Source organism: Lampetra fluviatilis, chromosome 1 (genome assembly GCF_964198595.1).
Source record: "Lampetra fluviatilis chromosome 1, kcLamFluv1.1, whole genome shotgun sequence".
In the NCBI taxonomy this organism is placed as follows: domain Eukaryota; kingdom Metazoa; phylum Chordata; class Hyperoartia; order Petromyzontiformes; family Petromyzontidae; genus Lampetra; species Lampetra fluviatilis.
In genome coordinates, this window is record NC_136275.1 from 39,827,601 (window position 1) to 39,851,188 (window position 23,588).

The 23,588-nt window shown below is 44.7% G+C and overlaps 1 protein-coding gene across 1 annotated transcript in view; it reads right to left on the reverse strand.

Annotated features, from left to right (window-relative positions):
- Window positions 1-23,588, reverse strand: part of LOC144930970 (myosin-16-like) — an 81,603-nt gene extending 58,015 nt beyond the window's left edge. Inside the window, exons 1-17 of the mRNA XM_078854832.1 lie at window positions 23,466-23,588; window positions 22,503-22,646; window positions 21,453-21,609; window positions 20,925-20,952; window positions 19,894-19,996; window positions 18,448-18,540; window positions 18,129-18,192; window positions 17,876-17,974; window positions 17,504-17,607; window positions 14,129-14,267; window positions 12,277-12,395; window positions 11,306-11,455; window positions 8,275-8,445; window positions 7,177-7,356; window positions 5,684-5,819; window positions 3,393-3,454; window positions 2,796-2,883 (exon numbers count right to left, since the gene is read on the reverse strand). Of these exons, the coding sequence (XP_078710958.1) occupies window positions 2,796-2,883; window positions 3,393-3,454; window positions 5,684-5,819; window positions 7,177-7,356; window positions 8,275-8,445; window positions 11,306-11,455; window positions 12,277-12,395; window positions 14,129-14,267; window positions 17,504-17,607; window positions 17,876-17,974; window positions 18,129-18,192; window positions 18,448-18,540; window positions 19,894-19,996; window positions 20,925-20,952; window positions 21,453-21,609; window positions 22,503-22,646; window positions 23,466-23,534 (1,906 nt within the window). The 5' untranslated portion in view covers window positions 23,535-23,588. The remainder of the gene's footprint in view (window positions 1-2,795; window positions 2,884-3,392; window positions 3,455-5,683; window positions 5,820-7,176; window positions 7,357-8,274; window positions 8,446-11,305; window positions 11,456-12,276; window positions 12,396-14,128; window positions 14,268-17,503; window positions 17,608-17,875; window positions 17,975-18,128; window positions 18,193-18,447; window positions 18,541-19,893; window positions 19,997-20,924; window positions 20,953-21,452; window positions 21,610-22,502; window positions 22,647-23,465) is intronic.

A 23,588-nucleotide genomic window follows, 5' to 3' on the forward strand; every position in this document is an offset into this window, starting at 1 on the left:
AATGGCAGGATGACATTAACTGCCAACTTCTGGATTCATTGCTTATTCCAGGTTTTTTTATTGACCTTCCATTCACTTGTTATACGGTGAGAATAATTCACTCGCAATGACTTGAAAATAAAGAACATTTGCATAAATCATGATGCATTTCAGCACTTAAGAATAATTGTTGTTGTTTTCATGTAACCTTGAAAAACGGAATGTCTCAAGATCTGGACGGGTCTGGGGTGGCTAAAAAGGCCCCCCCCTCCATCCACTCCCTCCCTCCCCTCCCCTCCCTCCCTCCCTACCTCCCTCCCAAGGACCAGCTTCCTTCAGCTGCGTCACTGGCCCTGATTCCGACTCTACACGAAGATTCCGCTGTTTTGCCACTGCTATTTGCCTACCGGCCAGTGGAGTTAGCGCAATCCCTTGAAGAGCTGGAGCATCATGCACGATATGCAAATGCAGATCGTATCGTTTTCGATCCGCTTCACATTTGTTTGCAGTTTGTTTACGTATATATGTTGAATTTTTTTCGCACCGTACGTGCCAACCGTGCTGACTGTGTCGTGTACTCCCCACCACCCGCCCCTGGGTTTTTGTATACCCCCACCCCACCCTCCCCCTTTAAACAAGGTCACGCCACAGGGTTGGTCAATACTTGTTCAGGAGCGTTGGGTATTTTAACGAGAATGTTTGCATGTGGGAAAAAAAACAGCGCACGGTAAAAAAAAAGCCTACGGATGACGGTTAACTTAGGTTAAGTGTATTTTGTTGAACCAGTTGAGAAATCAAGAGTTCAGGATGAGTCTCGTTTGCAAGAGTGAGCTCGTGCATGAGTCTGCCAGTACGTGGCGATAATCGCTAAGTAGAATCCCAATCGAGTAAATTTGCAGGTAATTTTCGAATATGGGAAATTATGACCCTAACGTCGGCACACATTAATTATTATGATTACACTTGCAGTATTAATCAGGGCGGCCGCTGGATTCGAACCGTTAACTACAAGCGGCCAACGTGCTGGGCCGTCTCGCCAGGTATGTTGAATATTTGGTTGCCGCTATAAATCTCCACATGATAAGCCACTTCGTTGAGCTGTCATTTGTGGCCAGGTCGCTTCTGAAAAAGGGCCACGTAGCTCAGTGGGCCTTACTTGGTTATGTGAGTAACATATTTGCTGTCCTGGCTTTTCGTAGACCTGCCAATCTGTGATCACGTCACGCGATTCCTTCTGCATGATCTAACAACAGTGCCTCAAAAAGTGCTGGGTAAAATTATACATGCACTGCCCTGTCGAGCAAGGAAGGTGTCAGGAAAGATTTCAACTTGAATAGAAATGAATTCAAAAGCACTTTTGGTGTTTGTGCCATTCTTTATAGTGCAAGGCTATATAAAAGAAGGCACCACGTGTTATAGACAATCATAGTCTGCAGTCGTTTTACACAAGACGGCCAACGTTGCTGTGCGCTTGCCTTTACTCAACTGTAATTTGAAAGTAATTTTCTAAATTGAACGAAATAAAAAAAATTGGCCGCCACACACGGCGTACAGCCACTTCTCCAGAGCAATACAAAAGTATACAGAAGACAAAGTTTCAGGTAAGGCTCTTCTTCAAAGCGGAAGGACAGTTTTCAAAACATCTCCATATATATTTTGTTTTCCTATGATCTCAGTCATCCACTGTGAAGCAGACGGCGAAAATATGTTTTGGTCAATGCACGCACAGTCTTCAACGGGACGGCCACGTGGGCTTGAACTGCAAACCTCTGCGGTTCACTCGGCCAGGTCAATGCCACACTGACTCCAGGCGGATAAACGCCAGCGTCTCGCCACTGCAGCCCAGCGCATAGGAAGGCTATCCCGTGCACACAGGGAACGATTATTGTACCACTGTAGTTTTATTTCATTCGTTAAAAGCAGAATAATGGAGAAGCATCTTTTTTCCACATCGGTAGCAGTATGACGGACGATGATTTGAAAAATATAGTAATTCAGACATCCACCCATAGGTGTTCCGAGCAAGTAATCACAACGGACCAATGGCCATTTGAAACGATATTGCCTGCTCTCCAGGTCAGGTCACGCTTTTTGAAATACAAAAAAACACGTGCAACGTGGAAAGGTTGCTTTTTTTGCTTACTTTTAGTGCGTTGCTCATCCTCGTTCTACATTTGGTTTTGAGTTACAAGCAGAGTGACGAACACACTTCAATAATGATTCGCAATTAATGTGTTGGGTCAGATCACAGGAGGATGCTGGTCATGACGACCGGCGAAACGTGGTACCCAATTGTAAGATGTGCGTGGATTCCTCTCCAACAACAGCGGTGGTGCTTCCGAAGCGGTGATACATCGCTTTGCCTGTTTATCGACTTAAAGCTTTCGTGACTGCAGGGATTCATCTTCTTGGTTCTTTCGGTAAAGTTACGTAGAAAATAAAACATAAAATAATTCTCACGACGTTTCGGCCACAACGCAAGCAGCCGTCCTTCACCTGAGGACGGCTGCTTGCGTTGTGGCCGAAACGTCGTGAGAATTATTTTATTATGTTTTATTTTTATTATTTTTTTATTTCCCTTCTACGTGACTTTACCGAAAGAACCAAGAAGATGAATCGCTTTGCCTGTTTATCGCGTGAAAGCGTTGTTATTAATCGGCTATGTTTGGACGCGGGATGGTACAGGTCACACATTCTCCTTACCGTGCTCTAGCCCCAAGAAATGTATTCCGAATCATAATATTAATCACGAAAGCCTGCACGCATTACACTTCAATAAATCAGCGGTAGTTTATTATCGATGAGACTTGGCTCACCTGATTTCTTGAACTCATTGGGGACTATGCAGCGGACAAAGTGAGGGGAGGTGCTGTGAAGAGTCGCCATGAGCTTGTTCAGCTGCTCCTGGATTGCGGAACGCAGCAGTGGGAAACACAATTTGTCTCTACAGAGAGCACACCGCGTGTGATATATCATTAAAGCAGATTCTTATTGGATGCATCGTAACCTATGTAACCGCGATTGTGTTGCTAAGATCTGTTCTGTATAACGTCTGTACCCGTCGCAGGACGCCTGTGAAATAGGGCTTGACAGCTCAGTGGGCCCTTCCTGCTGAACAAAATAAAATCGATCCGCTATCTGTCTTCGAGATTGAATATGAAAGATGAAAATGACAGTGGTGAAAAAGCGTGAAAGTTGTGCCGATTATCCAGTTGGATTGTCAAAAAACAAGTCCGCGTTTTTAAGAAGGAAAAACATATATATACGAAAATAGGCAACATTTTTGGGCAATGGCCCCTTTCCATGGCAATACAAATTATATAAAAGGCAAAACATTTCGAAAAAGGCTCTTTTGTGCTTGTGCAGCACACACTTAGACGAAAGCTGGATTATATAAAGGAAGGTGAACTCACTCTATAAAACACTGATACGGTCTGGAAGGCCGATCCTTTCTTCTGCTTTTGCTTGGCGCCGGCTGGGGGGAAGTAAAAATAGATGCGACAAGATAAAGGAACGACGCGTCGCTTTCACAGCGATGACTCCGCTCTTGTGCCAGTTGCGCCTGTGCATTGTGGTTTTGACAAAACAAACGCGTAACAACAAACCCCAGTTGCATATTCTAAATCATTAATTAACCATCACGAGCTTAAATATACGCTGCCAAGCCTGCTGGTGCCCATTCAGACGCTGTCTTTCCGACAGACCTGTTCTTCACCTGAGGACGGCTGCTTGCGTTGTGGCCGAAACGTTGTGATAATTATTTTATTGTATTTTATTTTTATTTTTATTATTTCCCTTCTACGTAACTTTACCGAAAGAACCAAGAAGATGAATCCCTGCAGTCACGAAAGCTTTAAATCGAAATTCATCACGAGGTATTTTCAGAACAGGACAGTGACGTACACAGTCATTATTTGAAAAGTCACTCGCTTACAGTTCAATGGCGCAACCGCAACCGTGTATGTGCTATTTGTGGTTATTAAGTTCCACTGCTGCTTTATTATGTTATCAATGTTGATGTAATGTTAAAAATGCATCACGTTAGCTGATTTTTACCACAGTTAGTAACGGAGACAAGGGGTAGATTTACGCCAAAAATTGCGTAAATAGACATATTCACAATCATAAACAACGATCTCAATCACTTCGTCATGCCACTGCTGGATGGAGGCCTCCGCATGCCGTGTCAGTCTAGGAAGGTCATTTGGCCGTTCTTCATCACGCTGGTCAGTGTGGATTGGTGGAGGGCATGGGTGGGGAGGTCAAAAACTGGTTAAGATATCACTCACTACCGATGTTAGCTCTGGCTGGGAATGAAAAAAAACAAAAATAAAAACTAAACTATTTTTAATTTTACCCGGTAAGGCCCACTGAGCTGTGTAGCTCTTTTTCAGAAGCGACACAAACGATAGCCCAACGAAGTGGCTTATCACGTGGAAATGTATAGCAGCCAAATACTATGAATGCGTGACGTTGATTCTAAATGTAGAGGGAAAAACCGGAGGGCCCGGAGAAAAATCTACCCCAACCACGTAACTGTGGCACCATTATGTAATCAAATCATTACAATTGATTACGTATCAATTATAATTGATATGTGATGGGCGACGTTCTGGGCAATGGCCCTCCCTTCATAGCACATTTGTGCCTGAAGAAGCGTCTGAAATGTCACTTACTGTACTGTATGCATACTTTAATGCAGCATCTAACAGGCTGCTGGGGCAAGTGCGGTTAGTAGCGAGCAGAGACGCAGACAAAGCTCCCCCGTGTAGCCTCTAACAGGTTGCTGGGGCAAGTGCGGTTAGTAGCGAGCAGAGACGCAGACAAAGCTCCCCCGTGTAGCCTCTAACAGGTTGCTGGGGCAAGTCCGGTTAGTAGCGAGCAGAGACGCAGACAAAGCTTCCCCGTGTAGCCTCGAACAAACTGCGGGGCAAGTGCGGTTAGTAGCGAGCAGAGACGCAGACAAAGCTCCCCCGTGTAGCCTCTAACAGGTTGCTGGGGCAAGTGCGGTTAGTAGCGAGCAGAGACGCAGACAAAGCTCCCCCGTGTAGCCTCTAACAGGTTGCTGGGGCAAGTGTGGTTAGTAGCGAGCAAGGACACAGACAGAGCTCCCCTGTGTAGCCTCTGTCAGACTGCTGGGGCAAGTGTGGTTAGTAGCGAGCAAGGACACAGACAGAGCTCCCCTGTGTAGCCTCTGTCAGACTGCTGGGGCAAGTGTGGTTAGTAGCGAGCAAGGACACAGACAGAGCTCCCTTGTGTAGCCTCGAACAAACTGTGGGGCAAGTGCGGTTAGTAGCGAGCAGAGACACAGACAAAGCTGACTCCTGGGGCAAGTGGCCCTGGGAGTGCGGTGTGCTGACGGGACTGCACCACACAGCGCCCCATCCTTTATTGGCGAGCGAGAGGTTCCTGCCAAAACGACATTCGCGTACACTCAGGCATACGAACAGCTGTCAACCCATACGGGTTATTATTGTGCAGGGAAATTGAGTTTTCAGGTCCATACGGCATGCAGCCGTTGCAATACGGGCAACAACATGTTTTGTGTCTATTTGTTTGTGTTTCTCTCTTGTGATGGGACTTTGTAGGATGAACGTTGAGATGCACAAGGTGGCATGGAGGTGACCAATAATGTCTGAATTGGTCCGTAATAAGGTAGGGCACTGACACAAGGGGTTGCGTTTGCCTCGCGGCACCTCGTTGCGGGCATCACCTGCTGCTTCCTCCTCCTTGAAGAGCACTGACAGCAGGGGCATGCTGGAGTTCTGGAAGAGGCTCACCACCGTCTCATTGAGCGGGTCCTTGTTCTTCTCAAGCCAGCCCTGCGTGTTGTAGCCCACCTGGGAGACGACGTAGTTGTATGTGTTTATACTGGTAGGCACGAAGTGAACCAGCCTACAATAGATTATATCGTCCGTCCGTCCGTCCGTGTAGCAACATCACCCCTTACTGCAAACACTTGGCAGGACCCTACAAAAACCTTTAGACTCAGTGACGCTTTCCTGGCTAAACAAGTGTAATAATACATGATGTTTATATTCTTTGGTTATTCGTTCCTACCAGCCCACCCCGCAGGGTCCTGTTATTAAATTGGTTCGTCCCCAATTTTCAAGAGAAGTGAATTTCTCCCCACCCCTCCCCAAAGACAAAGATCCCCCCGTATAGTCTTAACAGACTGTTGGGGCAAGTGCTGTTAGCGAGCACCTATGAAGGCCGGAACAGTACACGAGGGGGTGGTTGGCCAGCATCACGCCCGACCGCCTTTGCGGAGGTTATCCATGAGTTGGTGCCCTTCTTCAAGTTGTTCTTCACGAAGGGACATCCATGAAGCGCTTTCTCTGCCCTCCCCGACGGTCCGTTGTAAGGAGATAGTCACAAAATTTAGGAAATCTCGTCAAGTAATCGGAGTTAAACACGAGGGGGCAGCACTTTCATGCACGCTTTGGCACAGAGTCACGTTTGTCGCATTGACAGTCAAGACGGTATTTTATTAATTCTCATCGCCAGAAATCTGGCCAAATGGAAGTGCGGCACACAAATGTCACGCTGCGTCCGTTTTCGTGTTTTTTTTAAATTCTCACGCAGGCATTGTGGTAGCTAGCCTGAGGCAGCCGACTCATGATTACACTCGACAGCCCGGTTCAATCACGACCAGATTCAAGCGCAGGCTCTCCGCACCGCCATCTCTGCGCTCCGAACCCCTAAGATAACCTGGCGACCTCCCAACAGCGCGGGGGAATTGAATTAACCGCTAAATTTACACAGCGGCACAATTGCAAAGCGCAACGGGTGACGGCGTGACAGAGTGACCCTGCGAAGCCCTATAGCAAGTTAACAACACCAGCCCCTTGTGAAATTTAACAGCACGCTATAAAGCTTAGCCCCCACGCAATTACATTTGATGTTAGAAAACTTGAAGTGCCGTTGCCAGCGAAGCTGGGTGACTCAAGAGTGAAGGTCAATAGCTGATCGATCGGACGGACGGACGGACGCATCACGAACATGACATCAGCTTTCTTCATTCACCCACAACCACTAAACCCCGTCCATTAAATCTCTTTTGTCAAAATTCCCACGTCGGGCTTTGCGGACAAAGCCAATTTGACAGCGGCTGCCCGATGGCGACTGTAACCTGAGCCATCACGCGCTCAGCTTATGCACGACTCGTGTGCACGCTTTGTCGGGATGCCTTTTTACCGTGCCAGCGTAGTGCAGGAGTTCGAAGGTGGCCTCTTGCCCAGCCTTCTTGCCCGCCTTGGGCTTCTGGAATGGCGCAGACTTGCCCAGGTGGTTGTCGTACATGGCCGCCTTGAAGGTGGCGTCCGTGGCCTTGGGGAAGACGCACTGCTCCTCCAGGATGGAGAAGATGCCCATCGGCTGCACAGGGGAGAAGTACGTTAAAAATAGAAATTGCTGGAAAAAAAAAAGCGAACCGCACGTTAAAGGTGGGTTGGGGTGGCAGTGTCGCGGTTAGCGGTTAGCGCTGCACTGCCGCTGGGTTCGTTAGCGCCGTGAAGCGGTTAGCGCGACACTGCGCGAATGAACCCCGTGACCCAAGTTCGAGTCTCGCTCACGGCCAACACCGGTGACAATTATCTGAACCGGTCCTGGGCGTCCCCGTGGTCGACTTTTAGCGTTAAGTGAGTGCTAATCTCCGATTTGCACGGTTGGCTACGTATGGTGCGAAAGAAGTTCAACATAAATGCAACCAACGGCATTGGGGAGACAAAGGCGGCCGGGTGTGGTGCTCACCACCCACCCCTTTGTGTGCCGTGCCGGCCTTCATAGGTGCTCGTTAACAGCACTTGCCACAACCGTCTGTTACAGGCTATACGGGGGATCTTTGTCTTTGGAGGCAATCTCAATTGGCCATGATGAATGTGGGTAGCCTCGTTGTTGTGAATTTTATGTCCATTGGTAATTGCTTTGGTTTAATTGGGATTCAGGAAGAGCTTCGCATCAAGATGTATTTATGAGCGCTGCCTCTGCCGCTCAGCATGGAAATTCATACTGCTCATGCCTCGTTCATTACTGGGCCTGTTCGTAACTCTGCGAAACAGCCCAGAACTTGTTTTTCCAATCAACAGCAATAACAAACACAATAAACGCACAACGCACAACATGCATCTGGCCATGGCGCGCATTGGTATGCTGAAATGCAAGGGAAATTTTCCAATACAACTATTTGTAAAGAATCGAATCTCAGGATTGGATACACGTTGCACGCTTACGTCACGCTTATGGCACTATACACACAAGTAAAGTGTACGGCAAATTGAAATCTGGACATGAAACCTTCTCCAGGAGGTCAATGCAGGCAGCGAGATCGAGACCGAAGTCGATGAAGACCCAGTTGATGCCCTCCTTCTTGTACTCCTCTTGCTCCAGCACGAACATGTGGTGGTTGAAGAACTGCTGCAGCTTCTCGTTGGTGAAGTTGATGCACAGCTGCTCGAAGCTGTTGAACTTCATGCAGCACGTTGGCGACACAACCATAATCATCGTCATCATCGTCGTCGTCATCACAAACGAAGTCATCGTCGCTATCAATATCGGCATCGTCACTCACTCACATTTAGAACCCATTAGGAGATTCCAGTTTCAACCTTTGAGCAATACATAACTAAGTACTGTGCTCCCACTTTCTGCAGGTGCCATTGTTCTGAGTTGCGTGTGCGCGTGATTGAATCGTGCAGCGTGTGTGCACTCGCGATTCTAAAGCGACAATCTACACCGTGTACACTTTAATTTCATTTCATTCACGAAAATATTTCACCTGGAAAAATCCCTCCAAATGGAACATCTCATATGCAAGGGTGTCCAGGATGACATTGATACGTACGTAGAAATGCTATACATCTCTGCTTGTCTGTTGCATGGGGTTCTGAAATCCATTATGCTGGATGCTGTGTACGTTGCTAGTGCTCTGGATTTTGCACGTTGTTTTGGGTTCCATTATTATATAAACCCAATAAAAATGCTTCAAGCCCAGCAACCTTCCACAACCACTAAACATCGGGCCTAGCTTCATCATCTGCTTCACAGTGACGGTGGCCCAGATTAAACTGCACAGCAGTGATTCGTTTGCTATTCAATTGCAACAAAAATGTACATTGTGTATTTATATAGTCGACTGTTATTTCTTGTCAATCACATGTCTTCGATGAAAACTGCATTCAATTTTAATTACATGCACGCATTGGTATCAATTACGTTGCAGTATGCCGGATAGTGCCTATACCCAGCATGTATCTCACCCCAGTGTGTCTAGCTGGCAGAGGTTTGACTCTGAAGTTGAAGACGAACGTAATAACCCTCAGTGGGTGATATCTAAACAACAGGTTGAGAGAAGGGCTTTCAATCAACATAACTCAACAGGTTAATGATTCACGTTGTACGGACAAATGTGTTCCTCTACACTGCAGAACTTTGTCAAGAGGTGTGGGTATTGCAGGACGCACAGCATTCAACATCTAATACTGGTAGGAACGAAGTGAACCAGCCTACAATAGATTATATCGTCCGTCCGTCCGATGTCCGATTAGGTGTAGCAACATCGCCCCCTACTGCAAACACTTGGCAGGACCCTACAAAAACCTTTAGACTCAGTGAGGCTTTCCTGGCTAAACAAGTGTAACATTCCCTTATAATTCCCTGAGATAGTTTTTAATTAAAACATTTAAATTCAAAATTAACTCACAGCGGCCTAAAGCCTACAGCTAGGCCTAAAGCCTAGAAATAGGCCTAAAACTCTCCCTTCGTATCGTACCCCCGCAATTTCATTTTATTATAGCCATTCATTTGTTCGTTCCTACCAGCCCACCCCGCAGGGACCTGTTATATATTCAGGGCCTGGCCACACTTTATGGGGCTGGCCGCGTTTCGAGCCGAGCCGTAAAGGATGTGTCCTTTACTCTTATTCGTGTTTTTCCCCGTCAACAAAATGATAGATAATTTAACACACGTCGTACTCAGATTGTAAATGTTGTGGCTTGGCTCTCCACCACACTGGTGTTGCTGTATTAGTGACGAATTGGCACGTTATGTTTACGTGACAACCCTTACGAGTTGGCTGTGTCGGTGGGTGGCGGGTTTAACAACACATTTATATGTTTACGCGATCTAACAAAAAAAAAACCTCTATTAAAAATTATAGTTACGTAGCATTCCAGACTAATTATTATTATTGCTCGAGGGCAGTGGATCTCAACATTTGTTTGGCTGCTGTAACTTCCCTTGTTGAATCTTGTTACAACCTAGCAACACCCACCCCGTCTTGCCTGACCCCCAACATGGTTCTGAGAAATAAATGTTATGAACAATGAACGTAAATATTTTAACCAATTGTCAATTTTGTGAGGTGACCCTAACTCGCGAGTGACTGCAAGCGAATAATAAGTAATATTAAAAATAAACTTTAAAAAAAAATACACGCTTTAATGAAATGTACTAGTAATGGCAGAACTCTACGACTCTAGGAAGTGGCCCCGAAGCTTGCCATAACGTACGGGACCGTGGCCAATTACAGCCAACGTCAGTTGACCATGGACAATTAGACCCAAGCCGAAACATAACATATAAAAAAAGAATGTAAACAAATATATATATATTTTTTATGATAGAATATAGTATTGTCATCAGTATGACATAAGTATACCAAGTTTGCCGTCGATACCACATTGGGAAGTGGGTTAAAATTTAGCTACAAGTTTTGAGGACGACAACAACAACATACAGAGTTAATAGAAAGCGTGTAAAAAGATTGTTTGAAAATATGATTTTTTTTATGATAGAATATAGTATTGTCATCAGTATGACATAAGTATGCCAAGTTTGCAGTCGATACCACATTGGGAAGTAGGTAAAAATTGAGTTACAAGATTTGAGGACACAACAACAACAGACAGAGTTAATAAAAAGCGTGTAAAAGAATAAACGGGCACTCTGCGCGCGTGACATCATTTGATTGCGCTTTGCTGGGTCCTCTTGTAAACACGCATCGTTCACCATCAACGAGTTTAGAAAGGTCTTTCATATTGTTCTCGGTTACCATGTGGATTGACATTTTGTCTCAGCTATTTTACATCGCCAAATTCCCACGTGACCATTCACCAATGACTCTCGTGCACGGTGATGTAATGTCACACGTTTATAAATCACCCTCACGTGGACTCCAGGGGTCAGAGGTCCGCGTGCTCCCCGTTTGAGAACCACTGCTCTAGGCACACAACGGGGCAAATGCATCCCGATTCCAGGCGGTGTAACATGTGGAACGCAAGCGGCTGACGCACAGCGGTGTAGGAGACAAACGGACGCAGACATTCACCTCAAAGATCTCAAAGCCAGCAATGTCCAGCACGCCGATGAAGTATTGCCGCGGCTTGGTCGTGTCAAGGGTTTTGTTGACGCGAGCCACCAGCCACTTGAACATTCTGTCGTAGATGGCTTTGGCCAAGGCACCGATCGAGGACACGCACTTTTGAGTCAAGTACAAAAAACACGGGGGGGGGGGGGGGCAACGGAAATACGGAGTCAAGATCCAAAAGTAGCCGTCATTATTCCGGTCTGAGAAAGGAAACACGCGTGCACTTTCAGACGCTCTTCTGCGTTTTCTCCTGAACGTAAACAGAGCCAAGATCTGTAAATATATACTTGCTTTGTCAAAGAACCCCACGATACATTTTCACGGGCATTAATTCGAGTTACCAGCTGTGTGTTTTAAAGTTAGTGCACATTCACCATACCTCACGGGGTTCACGTGCAAAATTAATCACGACACAATTAGGGCTGTTCTGCAAAGGTATTGAATTAGATGATTTTGAAACATATGTCAGTGTGATTTTATACTCTTTGGTTTTTTCGGTAAAGTCACGTCGGTAAAATATTAAAAAAAAATTAAATCACGGTGTGCTTTCACTAAGTTGTCCCCACCTGAAGAAGAACGCTTGCGTTGCACCCGAAACGTCGTGATTTAATTTATTTAATTTTTTTACCTACGTGACTTTACCGAAGAAAGCAAAGAGTATGAATCCTTGCACTCACGAAAACTTCAAATCTAGAAAGTGTGATTTTAGTACAAAAAAATGCAAAGCGAGTGAGGCAAGGCCCTGCTACTAATGCGGTATGTTCCATTCCCCGCCAGACGATGATACTCGATAACAGACGTGATTAATGATTGCAGCACCCTTGCACAACTGAACATGAGAAGGGCAGCGAGCTGTTATAAATATGTTTTCTTATCGACAATAGCACATAGACAAAACGGTTATCTGGCACGGTGTAACCTTCATATCATACCTGATCCATGTTTTGGCTTTTCTGCACGTATTCATTTCCAACCTTGACTTTGGGCCGCGTGATGCCCTTTTGCAGCTCGCTCGAGTCAATCCCTGCCAGGCAAGCCACTCGGTCCGCCACTACACACCATCAAAGCAGAACGCCACACCAACGGGGCAAGACACGTGTTTTATGAACGTGAGTGAGCGTTTCCAAATTAAATGTCAATCATTGCTCGTGGCTTTCATCATCGAATGAGGAATGAGGCTGTGCCGATCTCCTGTTTACAGCCCAGCCCAGCCATGGACATGTCCACATTCCTCTGGTAACCACGGTTGACTTCTAGTGAGATAACTCATTTACAAATTAGTTTCCCTTTAACAATACATACATTCAATTCGTTTAAAGGTACTGCATGCATTATTGTTTTTACTTACGGATACATATACGTTATAAATTTGTTGCATAACATTCGTGTTTTCCTTCTCCAATTTGTTTACACCGGAGGAGTCCAATTAGCTACAAAGCAGATATCCAGTCGGGGCGGCTCAGCAAGTTATGACAACAAGCAACGCAACAAACGATCCGAGTGCAAAATAGAAAAAAAGGTTGGCAAGCCGCGAAAAACAAATACATCAAAATAAATGAAAGTATACGAGTACAAATTGCATAAGTGCATACATTTATCATACTTAACAGAGCTTTATTTATTTAGTCAAGTTGAGAGGATGCGATAATCAGAAGTCCTGATGAGTTCTCTACTACTGCTGATTTTAAGAATTGCCAAAGATGTGAATGCAGGAATCTCCTGACCTGGTGCCTTGAGACTCACTTTAGTTTTCTATAATAATTGGTGTTATAATATTATCATTATGAACAAACACATTTCTTCAATGGGAATAACAATCAATTTAATTGGAAATAGTTTGTCATTCAGACATTTTAGGCAGTGTAGTTTTTCTCCCAATGCCTTTGTCATTTTGCATAAAAAAAACCTTTTAATCATAACAATGGCACGTGTAGCATGATGTGTAATTCAATATACTTATGAAACATGATAATTTTCCATTTCAATTAAATATTTGAGTGGTTGACAAGAACCAAAAAAAGCATTACCTGCGAAGTGAATAAAATACAACCCAATACTCACCGAAACAATGTTCACATTTCTACTCCTTAGGGGGGTTGGTGGTTCATGATATACAATAGTAACTTACAATCTTGAATGATTCGTCCAAGAATGTGTGACAACGTTTAGGATTCGCATCGCAACAGTGACTAAGAACATCGCCTGGACTAACGGTTGTAAACAGACAATGGGGGGGGGGGGCAAAACAGTCATTGGAGGCAAAGAATTGGCCTTTGGGATGGATGGGCAAGGCACAGCTGACTGCTATTTAATCTGTTGTCGGAGAGATGCACCGTGGCTAGGATGCTGAATGGAAGCATTTTCTCAGTACGAAGACCTACTCGTGGTCAATGCTTCCTGCAAGACCTCCATCAAATAATGACCACGCCGTGCCTTCGCTCAATATGCAGCTTTAGAGTTTATATTGACATTCAGTTGTGTATTGTTTGAGATAATGCCATGTGGAGGTCACCGGCTGCATCACGGAGTTTTTTTTTTATTCCGAGGGCCAATTTAGGAAGCGACTTTGTACTATCTGTTTTTTTTAAAGGGGCAAATTTATCATGAAAATAAACGAACAAAGATGCACTATCCCGTGGCTGTATACCACCTGCGATGCACACGAAATAGCCGGGAGATCATTAAAAACCATTGCACATGAAGTTTGCTGCGAGACTCACGGACAATACGTTCTCTGGCACGACGAAACGTCCAGTGCGCAAAGCAAAGGGCCACATAGCAAACCTTCTGTGCCATCGACCTCCGCCTGCTCCTCTCGGGGCTTCTGCCGAAACTTCATGTTGCCGAAGTGCATGATGCCGCCCGTCAATTTGTACAGACTCATCTTTTCTTCCGGAGTGAAGCCCAACACATCAAAGGCTTCCTGCCAAACAAGCAACAGGAAAGAAGACATCTCAAAAACAAAACAAACCATTTGCAAACGCACTTTTTTGTATCTTCTTCAGATCAATGAACGTAATAGCCAATGGCGGAGCCAGGATTTTCAGGTAAGGGGGCAACCCCTCCAGCAACGAAAAATGATAGAGGAGTTGTTAGTAAGTAAGCACTTGTCTCTTCGACGCGTGTGCGGCGATGGCGCAGCCATCGATCGAGGGTCGAATTCGAACCGCGTTGTGTGATCGGCATCGCGCTCGCTGAAGGTGTTGATGCCTTCAGGGAAGTCGTGAACTGAATACGAAACTGCGCACAATTCTGAGTCACTTATACCTGCTTTGCCGTTCTTATTGCCAATGATGGACTCAGACTATTGTCCTATCATCTCATAGAGTCCCTGGCACATAATAATATACTACACAGTGGCAGTGGGGGTCGCAAAATTCCGATTAATTACTAATAAACCCCAATGATCCGATCGAAATTAGGGATTTCGATCGGATCATTGGGGGGGCACGTGCCACCCCTCCCAACTGGCTCTGCCAGTGGTAATAGCCACCAATTTTTTTAAATGAACATCGACGCTTATATTGTATATAACCAAACATTATCAGTAGTGGAAAAAGTAAGATTAGACGTGTTAAGTAACAAGTTATGATGACCTCAGAATAATAACAGAAGTGTTTGTAAATATATATTTTTAAACATGATGACACATACGTGGATTTGTCTTTTTGGACAGCCATCATTGTTAGTCTACTCTAACGATGATAATAATAACAACAAAAAAGAGTGTTGCACATTGCCACGTGTAAAAAACACACGTGTGTATTTTCCTACTATATCATTGTTTATTTAATCCATTGATAATAATGATGAAAAAAATATTGTTTCACATTGCCACGTGTAAAAAAAAACACGTGTGTATTTTCCTACTTTGCTTTTCGCCGTATTTTAAACACCTGTCAAGAAGAGTCACAAGTGCAGTGTTGTTTTTGGCTCGCTGCCTCGACAGTCTGTGGCAAGCGTCATAATGGCCACCTCCTAGAAGCCACTGCCGTCTGGTTTGTGACAAAACAAGCAAGCAAGACAATGCCCTCCCTTTACGTATAAGTCCCTCGACGCTTCACATCAGCCACGTGGCTTTCTCGGTGTGCGTAAGTTCTGCAAAATTGGTTCAGACACAACCAAACAATGGAGCGGTTTCAACGGTGTCTCATCAGCAAAGTCAGTCTTGATGACGTCACCCTGCTGCTGCTCTATATAAGAACAGGAGACACAGCAGAGCCTCACCATTCTGGCGAATTGCCCGATGATGCTGGATGCAATTACCAGCGAAACGTCGTACTCAAATTGTAAATGTTGTGGTTTCACGCTTCAACACACCGGTGGGCTAAAGCAGTGAACTATTTGTCTTTTGTCAACGTGACACTTTTTTACTGATTGGCCGTGTCGGGTGGTGGAGGGTTACGACACATTTATAAATAACGCGATCTAAACCCAAAAACGTTGATTATGAAAGTCAGTCTTGTTTGAACCAATGTGAGTGAACGGGCAAATGTTAATAAGTAAGGACCCTCTCCGTTATATATGGGTCTTCGTTTGATGGACCGATATGTGAAGGAAGCTTATTGTCCGCTTATTTATTTTGCTACTTATGTTCTCGACAGTGACCTAATGCTTATCCTCAGACTTGATTTAACGTTCCCAAAGAGCCTATCCGTAGTGTCCACATATCATGTTTATACCCAATGCATACAGTGACTTTATTATGTTTATCTAACCAGGTAAGGGCCATTGAGCTATGCAGCTCTTTTTAAGAAGTGACTTCGCTATCACAAATGATAGCTCAACGAAGTGACGAGTCATCACGTGGACGTTTATAGCAGGCAAACACTCCAAAACAAGATTTCTAGTTACGACCTGAAAATTATGGCCTTGCACCATTATATTTTTTGTTGTGGTAACATTATATAATAATTCGAATAATTACAGGCCATGGTCAATCCACTGCTGGACGAAGGCCTGCCCACACCTCATCAGTCACGTGTGGTTTATTTGCGCACACTTTTCCATGCTGGTGAGTGCGTGTTGGTGGCATGAGTGAGGCCAGCCGGGCCTGGTTCAGGCATCACTCGTGGCTGATGTAAGCCACGGCGAGGAACTAAACAAATGAAGTGCCTAGCCAATCTTCTTGGTTCTTTTGGTAAAGTCACGTAGAAGGAAAATAATAAAATAATAAAAAGGAAACATAATAAAATAATTCTCACGACGTTTCGGCCACAACGCAAGCAGCCGTCTTCAGGTGGAGAACAGGTCTGTCAAGTAGACAGAGTCTGAATTGTCTACTTGACAGACCTGTTCTCCACCTGAAGACGGCAGGTTGTGTTGTGGCCGAAACGTCGTGAGAATTATTTTATTATGTTTCATTTTTATTATTTTATTATTTTCCTTCTACGTGACTTTACCGAAAGAACCAAGAAGATGAATCCCTGCAGTCACGAAAGCTTTAAATCGAAATTTAATGCATAGCCAATGTTAACGCAATTGTGTTTTGTTCAGCCATAGGTGACCAGGCTGAAACCATCACCTACCAGCATGTATTGTTTAGTTATCAACTTGTGAACCAGCTGGACCAAAATTTGTCTTGAACATTAAACCATCACCTTGATGATACCACAGAACTCAATCCACAATAATTATAATGCTCACCACGTTTCTGACACCCACAATGCAGCACTTGGAATAGAGTTTGGCCCTCTATTGCGTGTGCCACCAACATTTAGGGAGCAGATTATTCATCGGCCCCAAGTGGCAGACTCAAGTGCCATTTTCAGTCAGACTAAAGCCCATTCACATGCCAGTGGTGTAAATAACTCGTGAGGCATAGGGAGAGCTGCCCCTGGTTCAACTGCAGCAAGGCATTGAAATGGTTGAGATGGGATGATGTGAGTCGTTTTCAGTTGCTAAGGCACCCTATAAAACGAAAATCCGTATCCTTGTACAGAAACCTGACATTTTCCCGTCGAGTATTTAACAGAGCCTAGCGCCGGTTGCTTTCGCGCGAACACGTTTTTGAAACCCACGGCGCTGCGGCGACACGCATCCGCCACTCGTTTTTTTTGCCGCACCGACACGAAAAAACCCACCACCCCGCGTGAACGTTTTGAAGAGTGAGCGCAGGCTGACAAAAAGGCCGCGCCGTTGCTCTAGAAATCGACGTACGTCGGTGAGCATCATTTCCTCAGCGTCGTCCATGTTTTCAACAGAGGTGACGCCCTGGGAGATGGAGGCATACTCCTTCGGGTTCTTGACCAGACCGACTTCCTCTGAATGGATAAAAACGAGACAAAAGAGTAGAGACGTGAGCGCAACTGCATGTGTCTAACAAGAAAAGTTGTACTAAAAACAAAAATGTCGGTGATTGTTTTCAGTTGTATGTGTAAGAAAAAAAAGCTCTGACAATAAACGCATGCGTTGGTTTACCGCATGAAAACCGTGGCACCATTAACGCACAAACGACGTGATTTAAATTACATCTACCGCTTGTTAAGGTGAGAGATTTTAGCCGTTTCAGAAACGTCTTGGAAGCCTCACCTAGGAGGTTGGGTACTTTCCCCGAGAGGAGTTGATAGAAGATGTGGTAGCCTCGTTCTGCAGGCTGCTGGGAGATTACCCGAGACTTTTCTAGCAGATCTGGGGAAAAAATGCAGACCGTCCCAGAATGAGCAGTGTGATCATAAAATAAAAAAAAATAAAAAAATAAAAAATATTAGCGTATATAAATTTAGCAAACATGTCACTTGTATAATGAAGGAGTAAATATGTGTTAAAAGGCAGCTGCACTTACATGTTTCAATATCAGCTCCGGAAAGTTTTCCAGACACGGCGAAATGGATTCTTATGAATTTTCCCTATTAAGGCAAAAAAGCATGAATCTACATTGAAGCATGCGTGCATTAAAACACACACAGATCACATTTAGTGGAGACGAAGTGAATGAATTATGACTCTTTTTACATCGTTTTTTCATGTCATGTGTGCGTCTCAGGACACTGGCTTCGTAGCAATCGTGCTCGAACTGCTGCGCCACCACTCAAAGACGCAAAAACTGCTATTTTCCCCTCGAGTAAAACCGTATCGAAAAGCCGAACCAATAGAAGACTTACAAATCGGGATGAGTTGTTGTTTCTCGTGGTCTTGGCGTTGCCAAAGGCCTCCAGCACAGGGTTGGCCTGGATGATTTGATCCTCCAGGGAGCCCTATGCATGAAAGGAAAAGTACGTTAAGTTTTGCCTGCTGCAGGCAAAGAAAGCACAACAGTCTGCGAGGTTAACCTTTGTTACGTTGAGTGACTTGCAATATACTGTGAGATTGCCGCTGTTGTAAAGCACAGGTATGCTTTCTGCTTTTTCATAAAAAAGACCAAAAATATAAATGGGAAGCTGAATAATAACTGTCAAGTCTCATTATAACCATAACGCAAACTTGGACGAGTGGCTCACGATCCAATTTCCTCTTCTTTTAATCGCTATGCCCATGATGCACAAACCCCCGGATCCACCAGACACAAATACACACATTCCCAATTGCAAAGCATTGAAACACAATTGATCATACTTTTTTGTGACCAACCCCATCCTCATTTAATATACAGAGGAACTTATCAGCTCGGGGTTTGGAAGGGCGTATTGTTTCACGACACAATCTAGATGTGTAAAGTGTCTGAATTGAATTGTTTTTCCTGTTGTGCAATCGGAGATGACTGATCGGGCTCTGGGTCGTGAGCGGTGATCATGTGAGAGGGGACACGGGGGGGATTGCAAACCTGTGAATCATGGCGGAGGGAATCGGCCAAAGTGGGGGTCTAAACGTGGTTATGAAAGGTACATCAGAATTTTTATTTATCCTGGAGAAATCCGATGAAAGCTCCTTCTTCGCAGATGTCCAGTAGGAGCGGGTCAAAAAGTTACAACAACAAACAATACACAAAACAAACACGATAGGTGTGCAAAGTATAGGAAAGGTAAACAAACCACAAAAAAAAATAGGAATAAAAAAAAGTATATGAGCAATGCAATTGTTTGCAAATGTGCTGGAGCTCTCGAGGGGTCTCTACATGGTAATTTGGCCTACTCTTCCACGCTGGCTAGACGTCTTGCAAGGGTACCCACGCTCTACCCCAGCACAAGTGGCACACGCTGTTCACCAGTCACGTACTGCTGGGTGGACAGAGGTGGGTTGGGGGGATTTAAGAAACTTAAAATCACAACAGGGTTGTCCAGCAGCGGGAGACATGTAATTTGGGACTGTTCTGGAAGGAGAATAGAACAAGCCTTAATGAATTATTAAATATTAAACATGGTGCCTAGAGGTTGAAGCTGTATGTAGTAGTAATGATGATGATGATGAGCACCATCTAAAAAAAAAAAACTGAAAATAACTTCACTTACAAACGGACGTGACAGTTCGACACCACCACCGTTCCCACAATGCACTCTTTGAGCGCAGCAGCAGCAGTGGGTATAACTTTTCTCTCCGCAGATAAGCTGCCTAGGGCTCCACGCATGCAGCGCGATGGCCGCACGCACGTGCAAAGCGTCGTCTAACAGCACCGTCACCTTGCTCTGGTCGATCTGCTTGTTGCCTCCTCCAATGTTGGCAAAGTACTGGATGACCTTTTTAGTGTTCTCAGTCTTGCCGGCACCGGATTCCCCGCTGATGCAATGGCACGTGGGAAGGAAAATAACAAAAAATACAGAGTCAAAAAATGCATGCGACCACCACTGTCATCATCATCACCACCAGGCTATCGTCAGGCGGTATAACACGTGGCAGCCCCAACGTTCGAAATCTAAAACGGTGACAGCGAGAGTGCCTTCTGCATAAAGCGGCAGTGTAAGTCAAACGTTGATTTTTCCACGTATTTATTACGTATCCCACTGGGTGTGACGTTCATTGTATTTTATATATTGTAAATGCGTGTATACGTGTCATTATGTGTTTGCTATGTATGCGTCAAGAGACACCCAAATAAAATATTTTAATAAATACGTTAAAAAGTGTATAGCCCATTGCGTCCCCTAAGTAGCAAATCTCTCGTTGTGTGCCCCCCTTTCAAATCAAACAATCCGAGTGAGATGACAGAAGAGATATTGACAAGAGCGACGAGAGGTACATGTGAAGTGAGATAATATACATCTAGACAAAATAGAGGATGTAGTGTGAGGTAAAAGAAGATATACAAACAAGATATACATTATAAAAATTAATTTATTTTAATGTTGCTTGGCTACGTACGGTGCGAACGAAGTTCAACATATACATACAGTTGTTGTGTGATAGTTGTTAAATTTGAGCTGATATTTCATGCACCCCAAGATTTTTCATGAATATCGGGCCTCTTGAGCTTCGTATTGCCTCAATAGCTTTTCCTTTAATAAAATAATAATTAGTATTATAACGTTTAAGCCTTTCTCAATCCACTGCTGGATGAGGGCCTCCCAACTTCGCCATGCTGGTCAGTGCAGGTTGGTGCAGTGGGGGTGTTAGGATAGTTCAGATGTGGTTGGCCAGCGACGCTACATTTGGCCGTGAATCAAATCCTCATATAAATAAATAATGTACAGCATAAATAATTACTTACGTAATCAGCATAGACTGGTTGGCTTTATCTGCAGGTAAAAAAAACAACATGAGAGCATTACAAAAACATGCACGCAACAATAATATGGCGATGCTCTATCGAGCGTGCACACCCATGCATGTTGATTCACAAGTTTGCATCATTAGCCATGATGGATGAAGTCCTTCCCGAGCCACCGCCACCTGTCAAGATTCCAGCGACGTAACTATACATCCAGTACCTGCGCACAAAACCCATCTCATCACTCCATCTCTTCGGTGGACGTACAGCCCCCCCCCTGGACGCATTCCCATCTCTCGGCCGCCTCTTCGTTATTTTATTCTTGACCACCGGGCTCTCGTCCCTTCTGCCCAAGGCCCAACCGCTCACCTTTCTCCATCTGCGGACGATCTCCGGTGCGTCGGTGCTCCTCTCTTCCCGGCACCTCGCCGCGATTCCGAGCGCACGAGCGCGGCAAAATCGTGTACGCAAATCGCACGGGGCGCAGCGGGAGTGAGGAGGTGGGCTTTTCTCCGCGGAGCCGCTTACTTATCAGCATGTCGCTGTAGGCATTGTCGGAGATGGAGAAGAGGTGAGGTGGCACCTCGTTGCGCTTCTTGCCACGGTACATCTTGGCCACTCTGCTCCCGTATATGGGCAGCCACTTGTACGGGTTGATGGTGACGCAGAAGAGCCCAGAGTAGGTCTGCACACAGCGGAATGTTCACGATCAGAGTCTTTACGTCGACTTGGGAGGATATCCGATTAACTGCGCGGCTCTTTTGCACCGTTATCACGCGGGGGAATGTTGCCGGGCACCCGGTCTCTTTATAAAAAAATTCTATTAATTTGAAGAATTGCTGTTAACATCGATCAATGTGGTTTTTTGTTGTATAGTGCACTTCACATCAATGAAGGCATCTCTGAGCACTTGATGTAAAAATACATTGTTGACGGTCAAATAGTCAGCATCAGTCTTGTATAATTCGTGGTGTTTAATAAAAATAAAGGCATTTAAAATGTTCACATCCTACCATATTTACCATATTCTTAAAAAGAGAAGTCACTAAATCATAACAATGTCCTGCATCAAATGAACAAATGCACAATGCAAGTATGGTGGGTGACATTTACTGTACAATATGTTAGTAACAACGGCGATTTTACATTTTCTCTGTTCATAGTTCACAATTATAATTGGCCTGATGGACCCTGAATTTTTCATCACAAAGTATGTTACAACATTCTCTGTCATTGTTAACATGATGATGTTTTCATCTTTACATGTGCTTCTGACTGCCTTTAAATAGCAAACATTTTTTTGTATTATTATACATATCATTGTGATATGCGGGTTTGCCAAACATACTTTATTTACAATGTGCCAGATTGAACTCAGGTTGACAACGACTCAAATCCACTAACTACTAACTGCTGCGATAACAAAACAACAAACAGCATAGCAATCTATGCAGTGCTGTGTATATTCGTGATTGAATGAAACGTCTATCTGACTTGTCGAGTATAAACAAACCCAACCCCCCCCCCCTCCATACGAAGTAAAGCGCGCAGACAATTCACAAAAAATATCATACGCACGTAGATGCGCATTTTGACGTATCTCTCCTTGAGGTTGTTGAGAACGCTGGCTTCGTTGAGGAAGGTGAGGTTGGCCATGTCTTCTATCTGCTCAAACTTGGGAGGGTTCATCTCCTGCACGATGTCCTTCTTCACCTTGGCGATCTGCGCACACGAACAAGCGACGTACTGCAATAAGCCACAACGAAAGCTACCTGGTGACTATGAATGAGGTCCTGTGGTAGCAAGTTTTAGTGATAGCAAGCTCACACTGCTGCTGACTGAAGGGATCTAGGCTACTTTGGCCTTCTCTTCCACGCTGGCCAGACGGCTTTGGAAGAGGTGGGAATACCGTACACATTTCTGCTGCTGGGTGGATAGAGACCGGTGGATTAGAACAAACATTCGCCAAATGTTTCCCGCCGTTGAGCCAAGAGATTGAAGCGCCACAACTTTTGGAATCGCAAGCCCGTTGCGATAACCATCGCATCGTGGCATCTTCCCTCGTTTTTCTTTTCTTTTATGCAAGGCCGTAGCCATGGAGTCAGCATTGGGGGGGACCAAATCTTCCAGGGTGTCTGGGGGTCCCAACCCAGAAAAATATCTACATTTGAAAACTAATTTCCTGCCTAAAATCTAAAAAAATTCACTAACACGTGGGATGGACTTCTTTTTTTAACCAAATGTCGAATAGTGTATTGTGTTACATTGCTCTGATTTTACTTTTTTTTACCATTTCTTGTTTCATTGTATGTAATGGCAGAGATTAGGGATTCATAAAGTACAACCATAACCACAATCATATAAACAGAAATCTATTTTATAGCAATATATTGGGGGGGACATTTTGAGCATATTTGAATATCGGGGGGCATGTGTGTCCCCCCCAATATATATTATAATTGCGGCCTTGCTTTTATGTCTCCAGACATCCCTAACATTCTGTCGGCGAGCAGCCGACGTGTTTTGTTTTGTTGTTTTTACCTCATTATTGACGGTAAACTTGACGGACACGGTGTTGTCTCCGTGATCATCCTGGATCAGCGCCTGCATGAAGCCCTCCTTCTCATCTTTGACCCAACAGTTTTTCTTGATGTCAAAGGGACG